Source organism: Nannospalax galili, unplaced genomic scaffold (assembly GCF_000622305.1).
Source record: "Nannospalax galili isolate Female #2095 unplaced genomic scaffold, S.galili_v1.0 scaffold186, whole genome shotgun sequence".
Classification (NCBI taxonomy): Eukaryota; Metazoa; Chordata; class Mammalia; order Rodentia; family Spalacidae; genus Nannospalax; species Nannospalax galili.
Window position 1 is genome coordinate 9,698,365 of NW_008358774.1, and position 19,678 is coordinate 9,718,042.

Here is a 19,678-nt window from a genome sequence, read left to right on the forward strand (position 1 = left end):
AAAAAAAACAAGTATCTTCTTGAAGTCCCTCAAATTAAGGTAAAGAATAAGAACAAATCGTTCTGGAAGAACGCAAAGGAAAATAGCTTTAGATACTTAAGTGACAATAGAATTTATTCTCATAATTGTTTTAATAGCTTTTGTATAATCCTCATCGCTATTATGAGATACAAAATGTATTTATCAAATCTGTAATCATTATGCCAAAAAATCTGAATTACTGTAATATTTTGCATATTGTTAAAACTGTAACTTTAATTGTAAAAAAAAAATTTAAAATAAAAAAATAGATTGTTCTAAGATAAAAAATATGTATATGAAAGTCAAGCATGGTGGTACACACCTTTAATCCCAGTACTTGGGAGACAGAGGCAGGTGGATCTCTGTGAGATGGAGGCCAACCTGGTCTACACAGTGAGTTCCAGGCAAGCTGGGGATACTGGGAGACCCTGTCTCAAAAAACTGAAAAAAAAAATCTGCCTAAGTGTAATGGTAACTACAAAGAAAATATCTACGGAAGTTATACAAATGAAATTTTTAAAAAGTCAAAAAATCAATATATTTTCAAAATTAAACACAAAAGAAGACTGCAAAAGAGGAAAGGAGGAGCCAAAACCCTCTAATGTCAGGCAGAAAACAACTGACAAAATAGCAATAAGAAATCCTTCCATGTAACTAATTACATGAAATATGGACACAATAAAAACAGAGAGTGGCTGAATAGATATTTTAAATAAAAATTTTTATTCTGGCAAGCTTTCAGTGGGTCGGAACTTGTGGTATGTCAGGGCGTTCTGGGTCCTCTCTGCTGTGGGTGGACCTTAGGGACACTTTCACTTGGACAGAACCTTTGGGCGGCACTAAGTGTCACACCCATCTCTGTATTGTGTAACCATCCATTGGGTCCTTAATCACTCAGTTCACAGGGCAGTCACATGCCCTTTCTTCCCACAGGAAATTCATCCTATTTTGATGAATTTGCTGGAAGACTGGTGAGAAGAACCTAGGCCTGACTGGGCAAATTGGTGTTCGCTGACCATCTCAATGAGGAAACAAGATTAAAAAAAAAAAAAAAATTAGTGGCAGCAAGCAATGTCCCATTCCTCAAAGAAAGTACAAGCCGGGCTCTGAGCTGGCCTTACCTGCTGTCAGTTAGGATTGCTATGGTGGCCTGGTTCATAGACAACCTGGAAGAAACTCAGTTTAAAGCAGTTGTTACAGCATGTGGCTAAAACTTTTAGAACTGTGCTGAATAAGACTGTTGGAGCCTCACTGTATCCCTAATTACCTTAGCTGGAAAATACCTGTCTCAGACCGCTAAGTGTGACATTAGAGGCTGGAGAGATGGTGGCTCAGCAGTCAAAGGCACCTGCCAAGCCCGACAACCGTAGTTCGCTCCCTTGGACCCATGGTCAAGGAAAAATTGACTTCTACAAGTTGTCCTCTGACCACCACATGTGCATTTTGGTGTGTGCAACACACATGCACACACACTAAATAAGGTGTAAAAAGAAAAAAATTATTCTTTTTCAAATACTTTATTATTTTTATTTTATATGCATGAGTGTATTGCCTACATGTATGTAAATGCACCCCTGTCATGTAACGACCACGGAGGTCAGAAGAGACTGTCAAATTCCCCTGGAACTGAAGTTACAGATGGTTGTTAGCCACCATGTGGGTGCTGAAAATCAAACCAGGTCCTCTTCAAGAGCAGCCAGAACTCTTAACCACTGAGCCATCGATCCAGCCCCCACTGAATAGATTTTTAAAAATCCAAGTATATGTTAACTACAAGTCTCACTTTTGATTTAAGGACACAGACAGACTGAAAGCAAAGGGCTAGAAAAAGATGCTACATGTGGAATTGTTAACCAAAAAACAATAAAATAAACATAAAATATCAATAAGCAATAAACATAAAATTTGTCATATAAAATGAGCAAATTTTAGAGCTCCTCTGTAAACATTGTGCTTATAGACAATATATTATTATTGCCCAGAAGGTGCCAAGTAGTGCCAAGTGTTCTTATCAAAATAATAGAAAAGGCAGAGAGTAAATGTTTTGCTGTGGAGAATGAAAGAGACTAATTGTCTGTGAATGGCAACCTTGCCAACTCTCATCTCCAAACAATAATTCTGCATGTAACCTTCTGGATCTCTGCTGTCTACTTGATGCTTCTATTCTTGTTTCAGTCCCAGTTCCTCACCTAATTTTGCAGGAAGTCAGGCCTCTAACTCGGGCCAGATCCCTTCCATCTCATTGGAAAGCTTCCTAGTCTTGTCTCTGGCCTTTCTAAGCCTACTACCTTTCACACTAAGAAAAAACGTTCTCAGTCTTTAAGGGTGAGAGTCTGAGAGCTGTATCCTCATCCACTAGTAGTTACGGATGCTGCCCTGTGGTTTGAATTCAGGCTCAGTTTCCACAACCATCATAGCTCAATTCCAGTGTGGGACACTAGTGATGGAACTTGAACTTCCTGAAGAGTGACCCCTGTTTCTCATACCTCAGCCCAAGGCTTCCAAAATTCTTATCCTGTTTTGTAACATCTGTTCTTAGGCAGTGGATTAGTTAGCTTTTTGTTCCTGTGACCAAAATGCCTGACATAAATGACTTAAGGGAAAAAGGATTTATTTTAACTTATGATTTTAGAGGCCTCAGTCCTTGGCTGCTGGACTCAGTGTGGTTGGACAGAACACAAGGGAATGTGTAGCAGAGGATACACTTCTCTTCCTGTCAGACAGGAAGTAGATATAGAGAGAGCCAGGAAGAGGCCAGGAATAGACCCCAAAGGAACTGCCCTTAAGGACCGATCTACTTCCTCCAGCTAGGCTCCACCTCCTAAAGTTTTTATAACCCCCCACATTAAAGGTACCAGCTAGGATCATGTGGGGTACATTTCAGATCCAAGCCAATAATCCTGTTTCCTAGAAACTAACAAAGGGGTAGTTTGCATTTGTTACAGTAGCAAGAAAGCCCCTTAAGAGAAAACTGGTCAAGAGAATAAAATCTCTGGCCTGGATGAATATCCAACTTCCCAGGTTTTCCAGGTCAGTCACCTGTTCATAGGACCCCAGGAAAGCCAGTTCACCTTCAGTCAAGCTAAAGAGACCGGTGGAATACCTAATGCATTAAAGAAATTGTCAACTTTTCCTTCCCAGAGTCCCCAACAGTGCTTCCGGGACCAGTCATGGACATGTAGCTTTCCATAAATCTGCCGACTTCTATGAAACACAACCTCTCCTTTTCTTCTATTTCTTTTCTAACCAAGTTTTCTCAACACTCTGGAATGCCCCAGCATTTTGCATTAGCTGTTCTTCTAAAGCGCCCTTTTCCTCCCTGCCTTGCAGCTACCAGTCCAGCAGTGTCTGACCTCCATGCCTCCTCTAAACCAGCATGACTTTATGACTTTTCCTTCTCCTGTCCATCCTCCTCACAGAGGTTGCTGAGCTTTATAGCTTACCTGCCCTGAGGACTTTTCTTTTAAACTCTAATAAAATTGAACTAAAGCTTTTGTTTGAGTTTATTCTTTCTTTTTTTTTTTCTTTAAATCTTTTTGTGATAGGGTCTCCCCGTAGCCTCAGCTGGCCTGGAGCTCACTATGTAGACCAGGCAGGCCTTGAACTCGCAGAGATCTTCCTGCTTCTGCCTCCCAAGTGCTGGGATTAAAGGCATGTACCACCATGCCAGGTGAGTTTATTCTTAAATTATTTTATGAATGAGACTAAGAGCCCTAAAAACAATCATATGAACAGACTTTAGTAATATTTAAATACATTTGAATATCAAGTTGATATCTCAATGACTAAACATATTTTTGTTTTTGTTTTTGTTTTTTTGGTTGTTGTTGTTTACTTCTCTTTTTTGTTTGTTTTTCTTTTTTGAGACAAGGTCTTAGTATGTAGCCCTGGCTGGCTTGGAACTCTCTATGTAGATCAGGCTGGCCTTGAACTCAGAGATCCACCTACTTCTACCTCAGGGGTGCTGGGGTGCTGGTATTTAAGGGATGAGCCCCCATGTCCTGCTAAAAATATATTTTAAATATTAGAAACCAGGAAGCTCTTGACCAAATACTTCATGATTGCCATTTCCAGTTCTCAGTGGGATGAGAAAATCAATTAACTCCACTTGAAAATGGATTCAACTCAGGCTTGCTAGTTAAATCCCCTTTTAAATACAGGATTTGATATCCACATTATCAATACAAATTTAGATAATGAAATAAAAACTGAGAGATGTTAGTTAACTTTCTTGACCAAAGTAACTCAATAGCAAGTGGCAAGTCCTGCATTTGGAAAATTTTCAATCTCTTCACTAAAGAGCTACCTCAGAGAGTGAGGGAGAAACTGAAGCCTCAAGGTCACTTGTATTGCAGAGGGAAGTAGATGATCTTATTTTAGACACAGGGGTTAACTGAGGAAGTCACTAGAGCTTGTCTTTTCATTTTACCTGTGAGCTCTCCCTGGCCCCCATCAACAGCTTATTCAGGATCAAACAGCTACTTCCTAATTATCTGAAGAAAATCAAAACAGGAAACCAATAAAATAATGTGATAATATTTGAGAATTTGGGAGATGAGAGAGTCTGGGAAAAAGAGATGAAAGACAGGAATTGCAACTCAGTGAAGAGCATTTAGACCTCTGGCTGTGACCTGAGGCACTCAACTTTTATTTATTATTACTTTACTGAGTTTCATGCAAGCCAAGTGCCCTAACACAAAAGCAAAGTATTGTGGGGCTGGAGAGATGGCTACGTGGGTAAGAGTACCAGCTTCTCTTGCAGAGGACCCAGGTTCAGTTCTCAGCACCCACATGGTGGCTAAGAACCGTCTGTAACTCCAGTTTCAGGGAATCTGATGTCTTCTTCTGACCTCTGTGGGCATCGCATGACAGGGGTGCGCATGCATACATAAAGACTATACACTCAGACACAAAAAAAATTAAAAATAATAAAGTATTTTTAAAAACAAAAGCATACAGTCTGGAGAGATGGCTCAGCGGTTAAGTACACTGGTTGTTCTTGCAGAAGACCCGGGTTTGAATCCCAGCACCCACATGGCAGCTAACAACTGTCCATGATTCCAGTTCCAGGGGATCCAACAGCCTCTTCTGTCTTCTGAGAGCATTGCATGACATGGGCGCACTTACCTACATGCAGGCATAACACTCAACACACAAAATTAAAATAATAAATGAAATATTTTTAAAAAGCATAGTGTTGTGATGAAGATGAAAATAAAGACAGTACTATAGTAACTTAAAACTCCACAACATTTTGGCAGCAATTTATCAGGTTAGAAATGATCATCTTATAGATGAAGGGACTGCTGTACCAAGGCAGCAGTGGACTTGCAGAGGTCTCACAGCTAGTAAGTGGTGGAGCCAGTTTCAATGCAAATAAGTTCCAGAATTGGAGATGTATCCTGAACTTTGGAGGATCTAGCAGAGTATTAGTAGATGCTAGATCCACCCAGTAAATCAGGCTCATGTAGGCTCTTGTTCTCCAAGTCATAGACATCTTTTGAGTCACAGAACCAACTTCTAACAAGGTCTGTGTTTGAGATGGTACACATAACAGATTTCCATATATCAGAAGTTATATTCAAATGTGGAACATGTCAGAATAAGCAAACAGAAAAGTGAGTGTGCTGCTGAAAAAGAAGGTAAGAGGGGCTAAGTAGTGTGAAAATCCTCTCCCTTGTGAAAATACATAGACAACAGAGTAAAGACATTCAGCTCTTGAGAGAACCTGTGGGCTGAGGCAAAGCACCAATGGTGATGCCTCCCAGAGATGGCCTGACTGGATGACATTGTCATTTGCATGCAGTCATCTGCACAGGACTTACTCAGTTTGTTGATATTCGGCACTAAAGAACCCCACGTTTGTAAATACTCTGCTCTAAAGCCGTCCATGGAAAACAAGATAACTGGTGGCAGATCAAACCTGAAAGTGGAGAACAAACATTTCAGCCATGATTTGATAATATTTACAATTCTCTACACTAGAAAATGTGTAGAGGATACATTCAGACAATGGTTCTAAGTCAGTAATAATTGTTGAATTCTAACCATCTTTTAAATGCAGTTATGGCCTAGAAGTTGCTAACTAGTTTGTGAGATGTTTTCTTATTCTAAAGCTTCATTTTTTTACTTTGTACTTATATCCAAAAATGTTTAAATCCCTTTTCAGACCAGTATTTAAGGGGAAATGAGCAATAGCAATTTGGGGGTTACAGCTAGAGACTATCTTTTTAAGTTTTTTTTTTTCTCCACTTTTTGAGTTTTGCTGGTATGATACACATGTGTGTGACAGATGCACACCTTCATAAAGTTTTACTAACCAAACTCTGCTCCACAGACATCGCTGAGATCAAGAAACAGAACATCAGGGCTGGAGAGACGGTACAGTGGTTAAGCACCAGTTACTCTTGCCAAGGACCTGAGTTTGGTTCCTAGCACCCATATGGCAGCTAACAACCACCTGCAACTCTAGTTCCAGGGGATTTGATGCCCTCTTCTGGTCTCTGCAGGTGTGTGTTTATATACATGTAGGCAAAACACTCATACACATGAAAGAACATCACCAGGATCCAGTAACTGCCCCTGGTTCTTCCCTCTCATCCCTCATCACTGACCTCCACAAACCCAGTCCCAACCAAGATGAGCAGTATCTTGACTTTAAAGGGAAATTTTGTCTACTTTGGTACTGAAATTTGTAAAGAAATTGAATCACATAGTATATATTTTGTGGAATCTGATTTCTTTTACTTGGTATTCATTGCACTAGAGATTAACCTATCTTGTTATATAAAATTATAAATCACTCTCTGTTATGTCTGTTTAGTATTCTGGTACATGAATAAATCACAATTTATTCCTTCTCTTGTTGACAGGCATTTGGGTGTTTTTCAATTTGGGTCTACCATGAATAGCAACAACGAACACAATATATTTATTTTTATTATAATGCATGAAAATGAATGTGCTAAAGCAATTTTTCATATCTATGCACAAGCAGTTATATATTTATATTTTTTTTAACAAAAGCAAACTTTTCCAAAGAATCTGGTTAAAATAAGTGCTTAAAATTTTGACAAATTGCCCAAACATGATTGAAAAGAAATTCTCAATGTTGATGCCATGAGAAAATGGTGTCCATTTCTTCAATTTGGTTGATACAGCTAGAAAAATTATCAGATGCAGTCAGTTTCACATTGTACAGAAACCACAACTAGAATCTGGAGAGTTTACTTGGTCTTAGAATATATCTATTTATTAATTTATTGTAGAGTAATTAAACAAACATTTGCGTAAGACATTGTGGTAGATGCACAGGATAAAGGCATAAAGGAGTCACAGTCCTCCTCATCTAGCGAAAGGTACTGAGAAATAACCAGACTAGTTAAAGGCTGGACCTGAGCACAGAGCAAGTCGAGTGCCTGGAAGGATGCAGACCCGGCCTTGGTAAACTCAGATCAAGCATTCTGTGGGTATGACACCTACAGAACCAGGAAAACTAATGTGAAGGGAGAATGGGACCAATGTTTCAGACAGGGAAATACTTTGCACAAATGTCCACATAAGAGATCTGGTACCTGTAATAACATTAATTGAACTAAGCCACAAAAGCCAAACATGAGAGAATATACTGCATGAGGGGTTTGGGGGGCGGCAGTTAGGGGGTTTTGTTGTTTTTGTTTTGGGGTTTTGTTGTTGTTGTTGTTGTTTGGGGTTTTTGAGACACAGTCTTCCTGTAACCCCATCTGACCTGAAATTCAATATGTAGACCAGGCTGGCCTCGATCTCACAGAGATCTGTCTGCCTCCTGAGTGCTGGGATTAAAGGATTGTACCACCATGCCCAGCCAGGCATGGTTCTAATGATGGGAGATTCTAACACAGGGATCAGTGGGGAACGAAGTCAGAACCTAATTGCCTTTAGAGAGTAGGGACTGAGAAGGGACAGGAGAAATCCTGTGGGGTGTGAAAATATTCTATATCTTGGAAATATTCTGTATGTAGGTGAGGTTTATGTTTATTGTACCATAAACTTAAAATAGGAGCATTTCAAGATATATGAAGTATACTTCAATTTATAAATAAAAATAAAAAAATGAGACTGAATTTCAATGTGTGGAAAATTCATGAAAAACTTAAAATGGGGGCTAGAGATATGGCTCAGTGGTTAACAGTATATACTCTTCTTTATCAGATCCCACCACCATTAAGCAGCTCACCACAGCTCATAACTCCAGTTCTAAGTGATTCTATGCCCTTTACTGGCCCTTGCAGGGACTGTACTCAGGTGCATATACCCACACACAGACACACATACATATAACTAAAACTTGTAAAAATCTTTTTAAAACCTTAAAATAGTCTGGTGAAGTTTACATTAGAAAATATCTACATTTATACTTATTACCATAATTCTGATTTAGCATGCTACGTTCAGGCCAAGTATGGTGGCACACACTTCTAATCCCAGCACTTGAGAGGTGGAGGCAGGAAGATAAGGTGCTGAAGATCACCTTAGGTAACATAGTGAGGTCTAGGCAAGCATAGGGCATGAATGAGACCCTGTCTATAAAAATAGTCAAACTTATATTCATAAAAAAAATCAAGAAAACCTTGACACTTAAAGACAAAATCAATCACCTATGGAACCAAGAAAGGAATCCATACATACAATACACTCCTTTCCTAAAGGCCTCTCTGCCTTTCCAGCTGGCTACCCAGGACTCCAGAGCATATTTTATATTCTGCTATTGTGAACATTTTTGTATCTAAAATATTCTTATTCCCTTAATTTTATTTAATATTTATTATTAGTGTGCATGTGTGTGCATGTGTTCGTGTGTAATATATCTTAGTTCATATACATATCTGTTGTACATAAATTTAAAAAGCAAACCTGGCCTTCTTCTCTAGGTCAGTGAACTTTTCAAACATCTTCCTAGTTTTGCTGCTAGAAGTTGTGGGATCTTATCCCAGGACCTGGTCTTTTTTGCTGGTTAGTATCTAACAGCTCAGCTCTTATTTCTGAGATCTCTTAGTCTCAAGAGGTTCTTAAAAATATTTTATTATTATTTTTATTTTATGTGTATGAGTGTATTGCCTGCATGTGTGTAAATGCCCCTGTATTATGCAATGCCTGCAGAGGTCAGAAGAGGATTGTCCTGGTTTGTTTCTTCATTGCTGTGACAAAACACTCTCACCACTACCAACTCAGGGAGGAAAGGGTTTATTCAGCTTGCATCTCCCAGGTTGCAGTTTATCAGGGAGCCCAAGATAGGAACTCAGGGCAGGAACCTGGAAGCAGGAGCTGGAGCACAGGACATGGAGGAATACTGCTTACTGGCTTGCTCCCCTGGGCCCTGCTCAGCCTGCTTTCTTAGGCAACACAGGCCCACCCGCCCAGGGGTGTCACACCCACAGTGGGCTGGGCCCTCCCACATCACTCATCAAGAAGATGCCAGGCCAGTCCAATAGAGGGAATCCCCCAATTGAGGCTCCCTCAACCCAGGTGTGTCAAGTTGACACTAAAGCTATCTAGCACAAGGATGTTGGATCACCTGGAGTTATGGACAGTTGTTAGCTGCCATGTGGGTTCTAGGAATTGAGCTGAGGTCCTCTGCAAGAGCAGTCAGTGCTCTTAACCTCTGAGCCAACTCTCCAGCATCATACATAGTTTTTTTTTTTGTTGTTTTTTACAAACTCAGGTGATACATATTTTTGTTAAACACTTTGAGTGACCTACACACCACAGCATTCCTTCTCAGAAGATGAAAGGAACACATCCTTACATTTCATAGTGTTACTAAGGGAATGCAAGCAGTTGGAGAATCAGGTGCTGTTCATTTGCTTTAACACCTTCATTAACCAACTTTCCACAGCACTCTTACATTCAAGTTGAAAGGAGCATGAGCTAAAGAAAGCCATTACTTCCCTTTCATTTTCATTATAGTGAATACATAGCAAGACCTACAGTGTTTGCTAAGGCAAAGCAAGAAGTTCCAAACTCAGGTGATACGTCATTTTCTTTACCATCTTGATTGAGCTAGGTACCACAGGGTTCCACACTAGAAGATGAAAGGAATGTGTGATAAGAATACCATGCCGTTCCTTCTATTTCATTCCATTGTACTGAGTATTTAGTGTTTACTAAGGGAAAGGAAGCAGTTGTAGACTCAGGTGATATGCCTTTTTCTTCAACGTCTTAAATGACCTGCATACCACAGCGTTTTTCCTTTCAAGATTACAGGAGCGGGTGACACAGAAAGCCTTTCCTTCCATTTCATTTCCATTGTACTATGGAATACTTAGCTAGACCACCACATGGGGGCAGGATCCAGGTGCTCTCAGGCGGTCCCCTGAGTTCTCAGCCCCTATGCTAGAGGGAGGCCGGAACAGGCACCTCATACATGTTTTTTTCAAAAGAGAGAACATTTCTCCATGTTACTCCAAGTGGCTTGACTTGACTCAGCTGATCCTCCTGCCTCAGCCTCCCAAGTAGCTGAGACTCATACTGGCATACCACAGTGTTTGCTCCACACACACTTTAAAAAAGAAATGACATTATTTTAAAATGCCAGTTCCTTTCATCTTCTCCAAGTCCATGCCCAATAACCCTCCTAATGTGAAGGGCAGGGTACAAAGGGAGGGACAGAGTTCACCCTGGCAGAGAGGGCAGGTCTCCAGACATGAGCAAAGTCTTGGGAGCAATGATCATACATGTGGCAGATGAAGTAGGATGGGAGGATGTTGCCTCACACACTCATCTGTGCTCACCTGACAGTTCTCTTCATCTATACTGAAAAGTCCTCCTGTTACTATAAGCCTTTTCATGGATCTCTCCCCCTTCCCTCAGTAGGAATAAATTTAGAGTGTAAGGATGTTAACTGAAGATTCCTGGCAGGAGTAATTTCAGTCTGAATTCCATTTTTACTCATAGGACCCTGGAAGTGTTAGTTATTTAATATTACAGCCTATATTTTTAAGTCACTGTGAGACATGAATATAATAAAATAATATATGCAAGATTCATAAATAGTAAAACATACAAATGACTGTTAACTTGGAACCCATAGAGCTCAATCTTCTGTTAACTATTAGGAGAGTTCCAGAAATTCCATTCTGCCTCTCCACTACAGTGTCATGAGCCAGTTTTTAAAGGAGGAAGAAAGTCCCACACCATTCAAACTCACCCTTCTGGACACTGAGGCTCCTGGGATGTGTCACAGGCTTCGGCTACCCACGGGGTTTCTCCTGCAAAGTGGAAGAAGGCCACACTCTTTAGACAACTGCATGGCACACAAAAAGAAAAAAGCAAGGATTTGTGGGCGGGGTCTTCCCCAACTGCTTAAATGGTGCCACTCTAATAGCTAAGTTCTTCCAGAACATACTAAGTTCTACTTCATATGGTGACAAGACCAGTGCTTTCAGAGATCTGTAGGAATCAGTAATCTACCAGCTGAATGCCAGGAAAGGAAGCCACTCTACTGAGTAAAACAAAGGGGATTCCTTTAGATGAAAAGGTGATTTCTTTTTGTTAATGGGTTTGTTCTTTTCACATACACACCCACCTCAAGGACAATATTTTCCCAACTACTGGAATAACAATAGGTTTATATAATATAAAAAAATATAATCTGAAGAAAAGAAATGACTAATGGGAATGGTTGATATCCAATGGAAAAATTTAACAAATACTTAAAAATTTTAGCCCCCCCGAATTTTTTTACTTCATGAATACTTTCCTTTATAAATCATTTTCTCTAATGAATTAGAAATGACAGAAGGTACCTATCACTATGTGCAACTTTAATGGACCTAGGACTGACATTTGACACAGAAGATATCAGCAGACATGATGACTTCATGGTGAAGACAGCACCATGATCTACAAAATATTCTTTTAAATAAATAAACAACACCAGGTTCTCAATAGTCTCTAGCTCTAACTACTAATTTTTCAGGAAATATATGGAATGACAAATTGCTTAAGTCACAAAGGATTCAATCAGCAAAACCCAGACTGGAAAACTCTAGAAAAATGACCTCAGTTCTCCAATATATAAATTGCCAGAGGAATAAAAAGAGGGGAGCTGGGGCTGGAGAGATGGCCCCGTGGTTAAGAGCACTGGTTGCTCTTGCAAAAGACTGAGGTTCAATTCCCAGCACCCACATGGCAGCTAACAATCATCAGTAACTCCAGTTCTAAGGAATCTGATGCCCTCTTCTGACCTTCATGGGCACTGCATGCAAGGATGCACTTAAATTCATATAGACAGAATACTCATACACCAAAAATAAAAATAAATAAAAGAATCAAAAAAAAAAAACAGGGAAGCAAAAACATTATAGGACTTGAAATATGGCAGTCAGTTGCAACAACTAGTATCTATTTGAATCCTGCTTCAGTCTTTTAAAAAACCATTATGAGACAGGGAGAAAATTTTGAACACAGATTGGCTATTTGATGACCATAAACAATTATGTGTTTAGGTGATAATTTCATTAAATCTTTATTAGATATATGCTGAAAATATTATACATAATTCTAGCTTTTAAATAATCTAAACTTTTGAGAGGAAGTGTGTGTGTGTGTCTGTGTGTGTCTGTGTGTGAGAGAGAGAGAAAGAGAGAGAAAGGAAGGAAGGAAAAAAGGAAGAAAGAAAAAGAAAGAAATGATGATGAGGAGGAAATGATAAGTATATTTTTGTTAAGAAAGGAAAATACGGGGCTGGAGAGATGGCTCAGCTGTTGAGAACACTGACTGTTCTTGCAGAAGACCCAAGTCCAAATCCCACCACCCACACGGTAGCTAACAACTGTACGTAACTCCAGTTCCAGGGGATCCAACAGCCTCTTCTGTCCTCCACGGGCATTGCACTGACATGGGTGCACTTACCTACATGCAGGCAAAACACTCATACACATAAAATAAAAATAATAAATGAAATATTTGAAAAAAAAGAAAGGAAAATACTTGCTGGTGTGGTGGCACACACCTTTAATCTCACTCAGGAGGTAGAGGCAGGTGTATCTTTGTGAGATCGAGGCCAGCCCGATCTACATAGTGAGTTCCAGGCCAGCTGGAGCGACAGAGAGACCCTGTCTCAAAAAAAAAAAAATCACAAAAAAAGAAGAAAAAAAGAGAAATGGCAGAAAAGAAAATACAAAATTTGGAGATAGGGGAAAAAAAATTGATCACTAGACTCCATGCTAATGTCACGCTGGGAATTAGCTAAAAGGCCATCTATAAATCACTTATTTACTTGAAAGTAGGCATCCTTATCTAGATTACTCCTTATCATCCCTTTTACAACTCAGTCAGGATAACAGAAAAAAAAAGTAACAGATAACAGTTAACTGGTAAAAAAAAAAAAAATAGCAATATACAATAATGAGTTCTTATCAATAGCAAATAAGTTGCCCTGTAGTAAAGCAAATAATTTCTACCCCACTAAAAGTTACGAATTTGGTGGTTTTATTTCATATAAAAACTGACTCATCTGTCAATACAAAACATATTTTCTACTCTTAGGTTATGGTGAGTAATGTTTCTACCACAGTTGAGAGACACGCAAATGAGGAATAAAATGATCCAGGAAGGGGCCCTGAAGGATCACATCTGCTACACGTTCTCACAGCAAAGCCAGATGAGGACAGATATGAGGACTTACCAGCAGCCCTGGAGCTTTAAAAAAAAAAAAAAAAAAAAAAAAAAAAAAAAACCCTGCAGTTACAAATGTATTCTACTCACAGAGATACAGGATCTGCCTCTGAAAGTCTTCCTTGTCCCAGGAGTCACAGCTGACCAATAAGATGCTGCCTACCACCAAGCTTGGACATAACTCAGTGGGACCTGGACACTCTCTACCAATTTAAATCTTTTGTTTGCACAAAAGATCTGGGGATGGGAACAAGTGGCCCAGTGAAGCCTGGACACTCTATAAGCTTAAATCCCTTGTTTGTGCAAAAGATCTAGATGGAAACTTCTATTTTAGTCACCCCTTGCTCTGGCAAATGTCAAGGAAGGAAGAAAGGAAGGGAGGGAGGGAGGGAAAAGGAAGAGAGCGGAGAGGAGGGGAGGGGAGAGAGAAAGAGAGAGAGGGAGAGACGGAGGGAGCGAGGGAAGAAGACAGAAAGAAAGCCAGCTTTGCCTGTTCCTCTTGGGTCTGGACTCGTTTCTACTGTTTCTAGATTCTAGAACCCAGCTCTGGCAATATTTAATATTTTATTTTTACTTTTTATGTGTATGAGTGTATTGCCTGCATGTGTGTAAGTACATTCCTGTCATGCAGTGTCTGGCAATATTTATACTCTAACATTTTTCTTTTACTTTAAAAGTCAGAATTCAATTCGTTCTCTCTTTTTTGTTTAAAAATATTAAGGGTATAAGTTAACTCAGTTGATTGTAGTGTTAGAGGAGTCAGGGATCAATTGTGTGAAAAACTTTAATGTCTGTATCATTTACCATTTTCATAAATTTCATCAGATCGTAAAAGAATTTCAAGTCTTTAGCAAGTGAGTTGTCAAATGGAAGTTGAATACTTGCATTCGTTCGGATCTTCAATCTGCATTAATACCCTAAGGGCCTTTAGTTATTAAATCCTGCAAGACACAGATATTCTAATACATGGGCTGGCACTTATGTTAGATAATCTGTTCCCTGATGCTCTAAATTTAGAATCTTCCATCCAGGATCTCAAACCACAATGCTTGCACTGAAAAAACTCCTTACCTTCTAGATGAACACGGAGCTGTAAGCTCTCTTCTTTGGTCTATTTATAGAGGAGACTCCCTTCCTTTCTAGTGTATACACCCCTCCATTTCATCTCACAGTAAACACTTGCCATTTTTTCCTGTGTGTGAAACAGTAACTAAAGATTCTCTGGCTTGTTTAAATTGTTGCAGCCCAGATAGCTCTAAGTGAACCCACAAAGAAAAATGCACGACTATCCCCTGCTTACCTTGACAAACACTCTTGTAGTCAGCACAGCAATCCTTCTTCTGTAAGCAGTCATCTGCACAAGAGCAAAGGCTCGACTCTAGTCTCTTCTCCCCACAACGAAACAAATTGCATGTCCATATTTGAGCTGTAAAATTATACAATTCAGTTTTGAGAATTAATATGTACAATACAAAGAATACAAATGCCGTGTATTTCTCCTTGTGTTATAATACAGTCAAACTCTTGGTTTATCTGCTTAAGTAAATTAAAACACATCATTATAAAACAAAAAGCAAGCCATGGCTCTGCTTCTTTATCATAAACTCCAAGTCTGGTCCACTTCACAAATGCACCCAGGTTAGTGAAGCTCTCAACGCTGGTCCTGTTTCCACCCAGAGGTTCGAGTTCCCCATGGTGAAACGTCATGAGCCCTGATGAAATACAACTACCCAAGAACAGCTTTGCCCAGCCATGTCTAAGGGACAGTCAACAAAGAAAGGACATTGACATCAGTAGCAGGAACACAGTCATGTATGCAGGTTCAGAGGCAGGTCAGACAGAAGTGGTGGGCCAGCTCTGACCACATCTCTGGCATTCTCCCAGGATTTGTACCTAAGCCATAATAGAATTTCATCAAATCCATGTCATTAAGCAGCATTTCACTTTCTGTACTGTTATCCCTCAACTTCAACTAAATAAAGGGTGGGCTCCTGTGTTATGCACCGAGAAGGGGAAAATGATAATAATAAACCTCATGTAGACACACAGAAAAAGATGTTAGGGGTTGAATTCTGTACTTTTGAAAGGATGCTGAATTCTAATCTCCATTATGTGTGAATGTGATTGTATTTAGAAATATGACCAGTTTGCAAAAGATCAAGTAAAATGAAGTAATTAGGGAAATCCTTGATGTGACAGCTGGTTTTCTTTTCTGTTCTCTCTTTCTTTTGCTCTTTCTGTTTTGCTGTTGTTTTCTTTGGAAATAAGGTTTCACTCTGTAGCCCAGGATGGCCTCAACTTCCTGCCAATCCTCCTTTCTCAGAATCCCGAGTGCTGAGATTACAGACATGTCCATCACACCCTGATTTGTCTTTCTTATAAAGGGGAAATTTGGAAACAGGGCTACACAGAAGAAGGCTATGTGAAGAGACATATATCATATGAAGGTGAAGGGAGAGTTTGGAGCTATGATACTGCCAGTCAAAGAATGCCAGTGATTACCAGCAACCCACCAGAACCAGGAAAGAGGCATGAAATGGATGCCTCAGAAAGAGGCCTTCAGAAAGACTCAACATTGCCAACCCCTAGAACCTGGTCTTCTAACCTCTAGAACTGTGAGAGAAAAGACTTCAGATTTTTAAGCCACCTAGCATGTGGTACTTCGTTGTGGCAGCTCTAGAAACTCACACACGGTAGAAGGTTTAACTGGACATGTAGCAAGTGTGGCAGCACAACTAAATATTAGTAAACAGATTGTCAGAATTCATACTTGATTTCACACAGGTGTCTTCAAAATCCCAGCAGCAATCCCCTCTGTCCATACATCTGGTGTCACACCGACAGCCCTCCAGTCCTCTATGTGATGTGTCAAAGCATTGTTTCCTGCAGCTACCTGTAAAATAAAAGACACAGGACAGTAACATTTAGAAGTTAAGTCACCCAGTGCTTCATCCCTAGACGGTGCCAGCACAAAGTACTTAGCACAGACTAAAACAGACAAATTGATGGTGTTTATGGTTCAGTGTGATGGTGATGTGCTAAATAACAGGGTGTGGCTATGTGGAAGCTGTGTGGGAGCACACGGGGTGAGGGGTGGGATGACCCCACTGGGGCTCAAGAAAGGGTAAGGATTTTGTAAATTAGGCCAATTTGCAGATGGGCTGGAATGACTAAAGTGTAGAGTTCAAAGGTAAAAACAGACTGGTGTGAGGAAAGACACTTGAGGCCCAACCTCTGGTAATAAAGGATTATTAAAAAATAAGCAAAAGATAAATTAGATCTGTGCTTTAGAAACTCACTCCAGAAAACAAATGTCAGGGAGTGAGTGAATGGAAACTCTCTGACCAAGCAGGAGGTTTTTATGCAAACAAACAAACGAAGAGTCTAAAGAAAGGTAATAACAGTGTACACAGGAAGATACAAATAAAATCTAAATAGTTACAGTGCATTTAAGTGAATCTTTATATAAGGAATAATAGAAAACAATGAGTTTTAAATGACTTCTATGTGTAGCACAAGAGGCCCAAGGGAGATAAGTTCAGGTTTTTCTGTACACTTGAGTAAAGAGATATCAAATTGGGAGTCTGACTATTGTGCCTGAAGCTCAGGAAAGAGAGGTCAACTAAAGATACTAATTTTGGACTCATAAGTATATTCATGATAACAAGCAAGTTCTGTTTTTAAAATATAATATTTTGGGGGCTGGAGAGATGGCTCAGCGGTTAAGAGCACTGACTGCTCTTGCAGAGGACCTGGGTTCGATTCCCAGCGCCCACATGGTGGCTACAAACTGTCCTTAACTCCAGTTCCAGGGGAATCTGAAGCCCTCTTCTGACCTCCATGGCACTGCACGACATGGGAATAAACCAATAGACCTATAATTTGAAATTTATATTGACCTTTTTTAATATAATATTTTTATTAATCCTTTGAGAATTTCATGTATGCATACAAGGTATTTGATTATATTCACCGGCAACTCCTCCCAGATCAACCTCCTATCTCCCTATCCCTAACTTCATGTCCCTTTTTTCATAACTTACTGCTTCCAATTTGTACTGTCCATGTACTCATGGTTGTGGGGCCATCCACTGGAGCATGGTGGACCAACCAGGGACCACACTCCTAAAGCAAACTGACTCTCCCTCCTGCAGCAACCATCAGTTGTCACTAGCTTCTCAACTAGGGTGTGAGTTCATCAGCCCCTGCCCCTCCCTGCTGGAATGTAGACTCAATTGATCTTGTACAAGTAATCACAGCTGCTCTGAGTTCACAGCTGCAGAAGTCTAATCGTGTCCAGAAGATGCGGTTTTGCTCTGGTTCTTCCTGACCTCTGGCTCTTACAGTCTTTCTACCCCCACTTCCACAATAGTCCCTGAGCCAAGTGTGTACCAAGTGAAGTGCAATTTATCCTTACTATGAATTGAGGGGGGACTAAATATTTATCTCTAATTTCCTTTCAGTACTTGTCTCCTGCTTTGTATTCCAAAAGAATCATTTGAGGGTGAAGAGTGCATGATTATGTTTGGGCAAATTCCGTTCTGCAAACATATCCCCCTTCTTTGAAAACCATTACATAATGTAAATTTATTAATTGGTTAACTTCAAAATATTTTTTGAGACAGGGTCTCACTGTTAACACTGACTGACCCAGAACTCGCTATGTAGATCAGGCTGGCCTCGAACTCACAGAGGTCTGTCTGCCTCAGCCTCCCAAGTGCTAGGATTAAAAGGCATGCAACATCATGCCCGACTCAAAATATATATTTTTTAAGACAGATGTTCACATAGCCTAGGATGGCTTCAAACGCTGCACAGTGTAGGATGACCGTGAATTCCTGTTCCTCTTGACTCCACATCCTGATTGCTGGGATGACAGGCATGTTTCAGCACACTCACTTTACAAGGTGCTGAGGATTGAACCAGGGCCCTGTACATATTAGGCAAGTACTCTTCCAACTGAGCCCCAATACCCCAAAATATTATTTTGGTATCATTATGTTTCAGACCTTGTGATGGGCATTATAATAAAATTCTGAAAAAAATGAAGATATGACTATAGAGACTTTATATTAATAAAATATTAATTTTATATTAATTTATATTAATAAAATATTTAACAAATGATAGTGGCAAAAATAATAGTGAATATTTCACAATATTAGGACAACTGATTATCTGTAGGGGGAGAGAAGGGCTCCCTTGATCTACTTGTCTCATATGCAAAAATAGTTCAATTTACAGCTCTAAAAATATAAATGCCTCGGGAGTCAAGGACAGTATTTTAGGATACTCATTTCGAAATGTACCCCCCAAAAAGGGGAAAGGAAGGAGAGTAAGATGAAAAGACAGAGGGAACAAATGCTTAAGTAACACTTCTAGTGGTAGATCTCAAACTCATCCTACTCCATTTTGACCCCAAAATATATAAAAACAGAGCACTCAGATGATTTTCAAAGTATTGCTACAAAAGGCTGGGGATGATATTTTCAAAAGAATATGAGTATTTTCCAAGTAATCAAATAGATAGGATATACTGTTATTGGTTAAAAAAAAATCTTCTGGGAAAGTTATGACAGTGTGAAACAAAGGGCTTACGTGCTAATAAAAGAGAAAAGATGGGGGGGAGAGGGAAGGAAGGAGAAAGAAAGAAGAGGAGAAAGGTTGACTGAGTTATGAAAACACAAATATCACATTAATGTTTGATGCATAAACTTCCTAGAAGAACATGATCTTAGTCACCTCTGAGGAGAGAACACGGAAGCCATGTGACAGTGGTGGAAGGAACCATTCTGAAAGGGTTATAATATTACATTGCCTAGTCAAAGCCAATAATTACAAAACTCTACTTACAAAATAAGGGATATTTTCCTTTTTAAAATATTTGTGCCCAAAATTATGATGTATTTTTAAGGAAAGTTCTTTATAACTTTTTGAAATATAGACTGATATATTCTGGAAAAAAATTATGTCAGGCATTTGCTTCAAGATAATTTTTAGA

General features: G+C 39.5%; 1 protein-coding gene across 1 annotated transcript in view; it reads right to left on the bottom strand.

Moving 5' to 3' along the window:
- Enpp3 (ectonucleotide pyrophosphatase/phosphodiesterase 3) overlaps positions 1-19,678 on the bottom strand; it is an 81,894-nt gene that overhangs the window by 56,756 nt on the left and 5,460 nt on the right. Inside the window, exons 2-5 of the mRNA XM_017795325.1 lie at positions 16,448-16,570; positions 14,978-15,103; positions 11,207-11,267; positions 5,847-5,944 (exon numbers count right to left, since the gene is read on the bottom strand). Of these exons, the coding sequence (XP_017650814.1) occupies positions 5,847-5,944; positions 11,207-11,267; positions 14,978-15,103; positions 16,448-16,499 (337 nt within the window). The 5' untranslated portion in view covers positions 16,500-16,570. The remainder of the gene's footprint in view (positions 1-5,846; positions 5,945-11,206; positions 11,268-14,977; positions 15,104-16,447; positions 16,571-19,678) is intronic.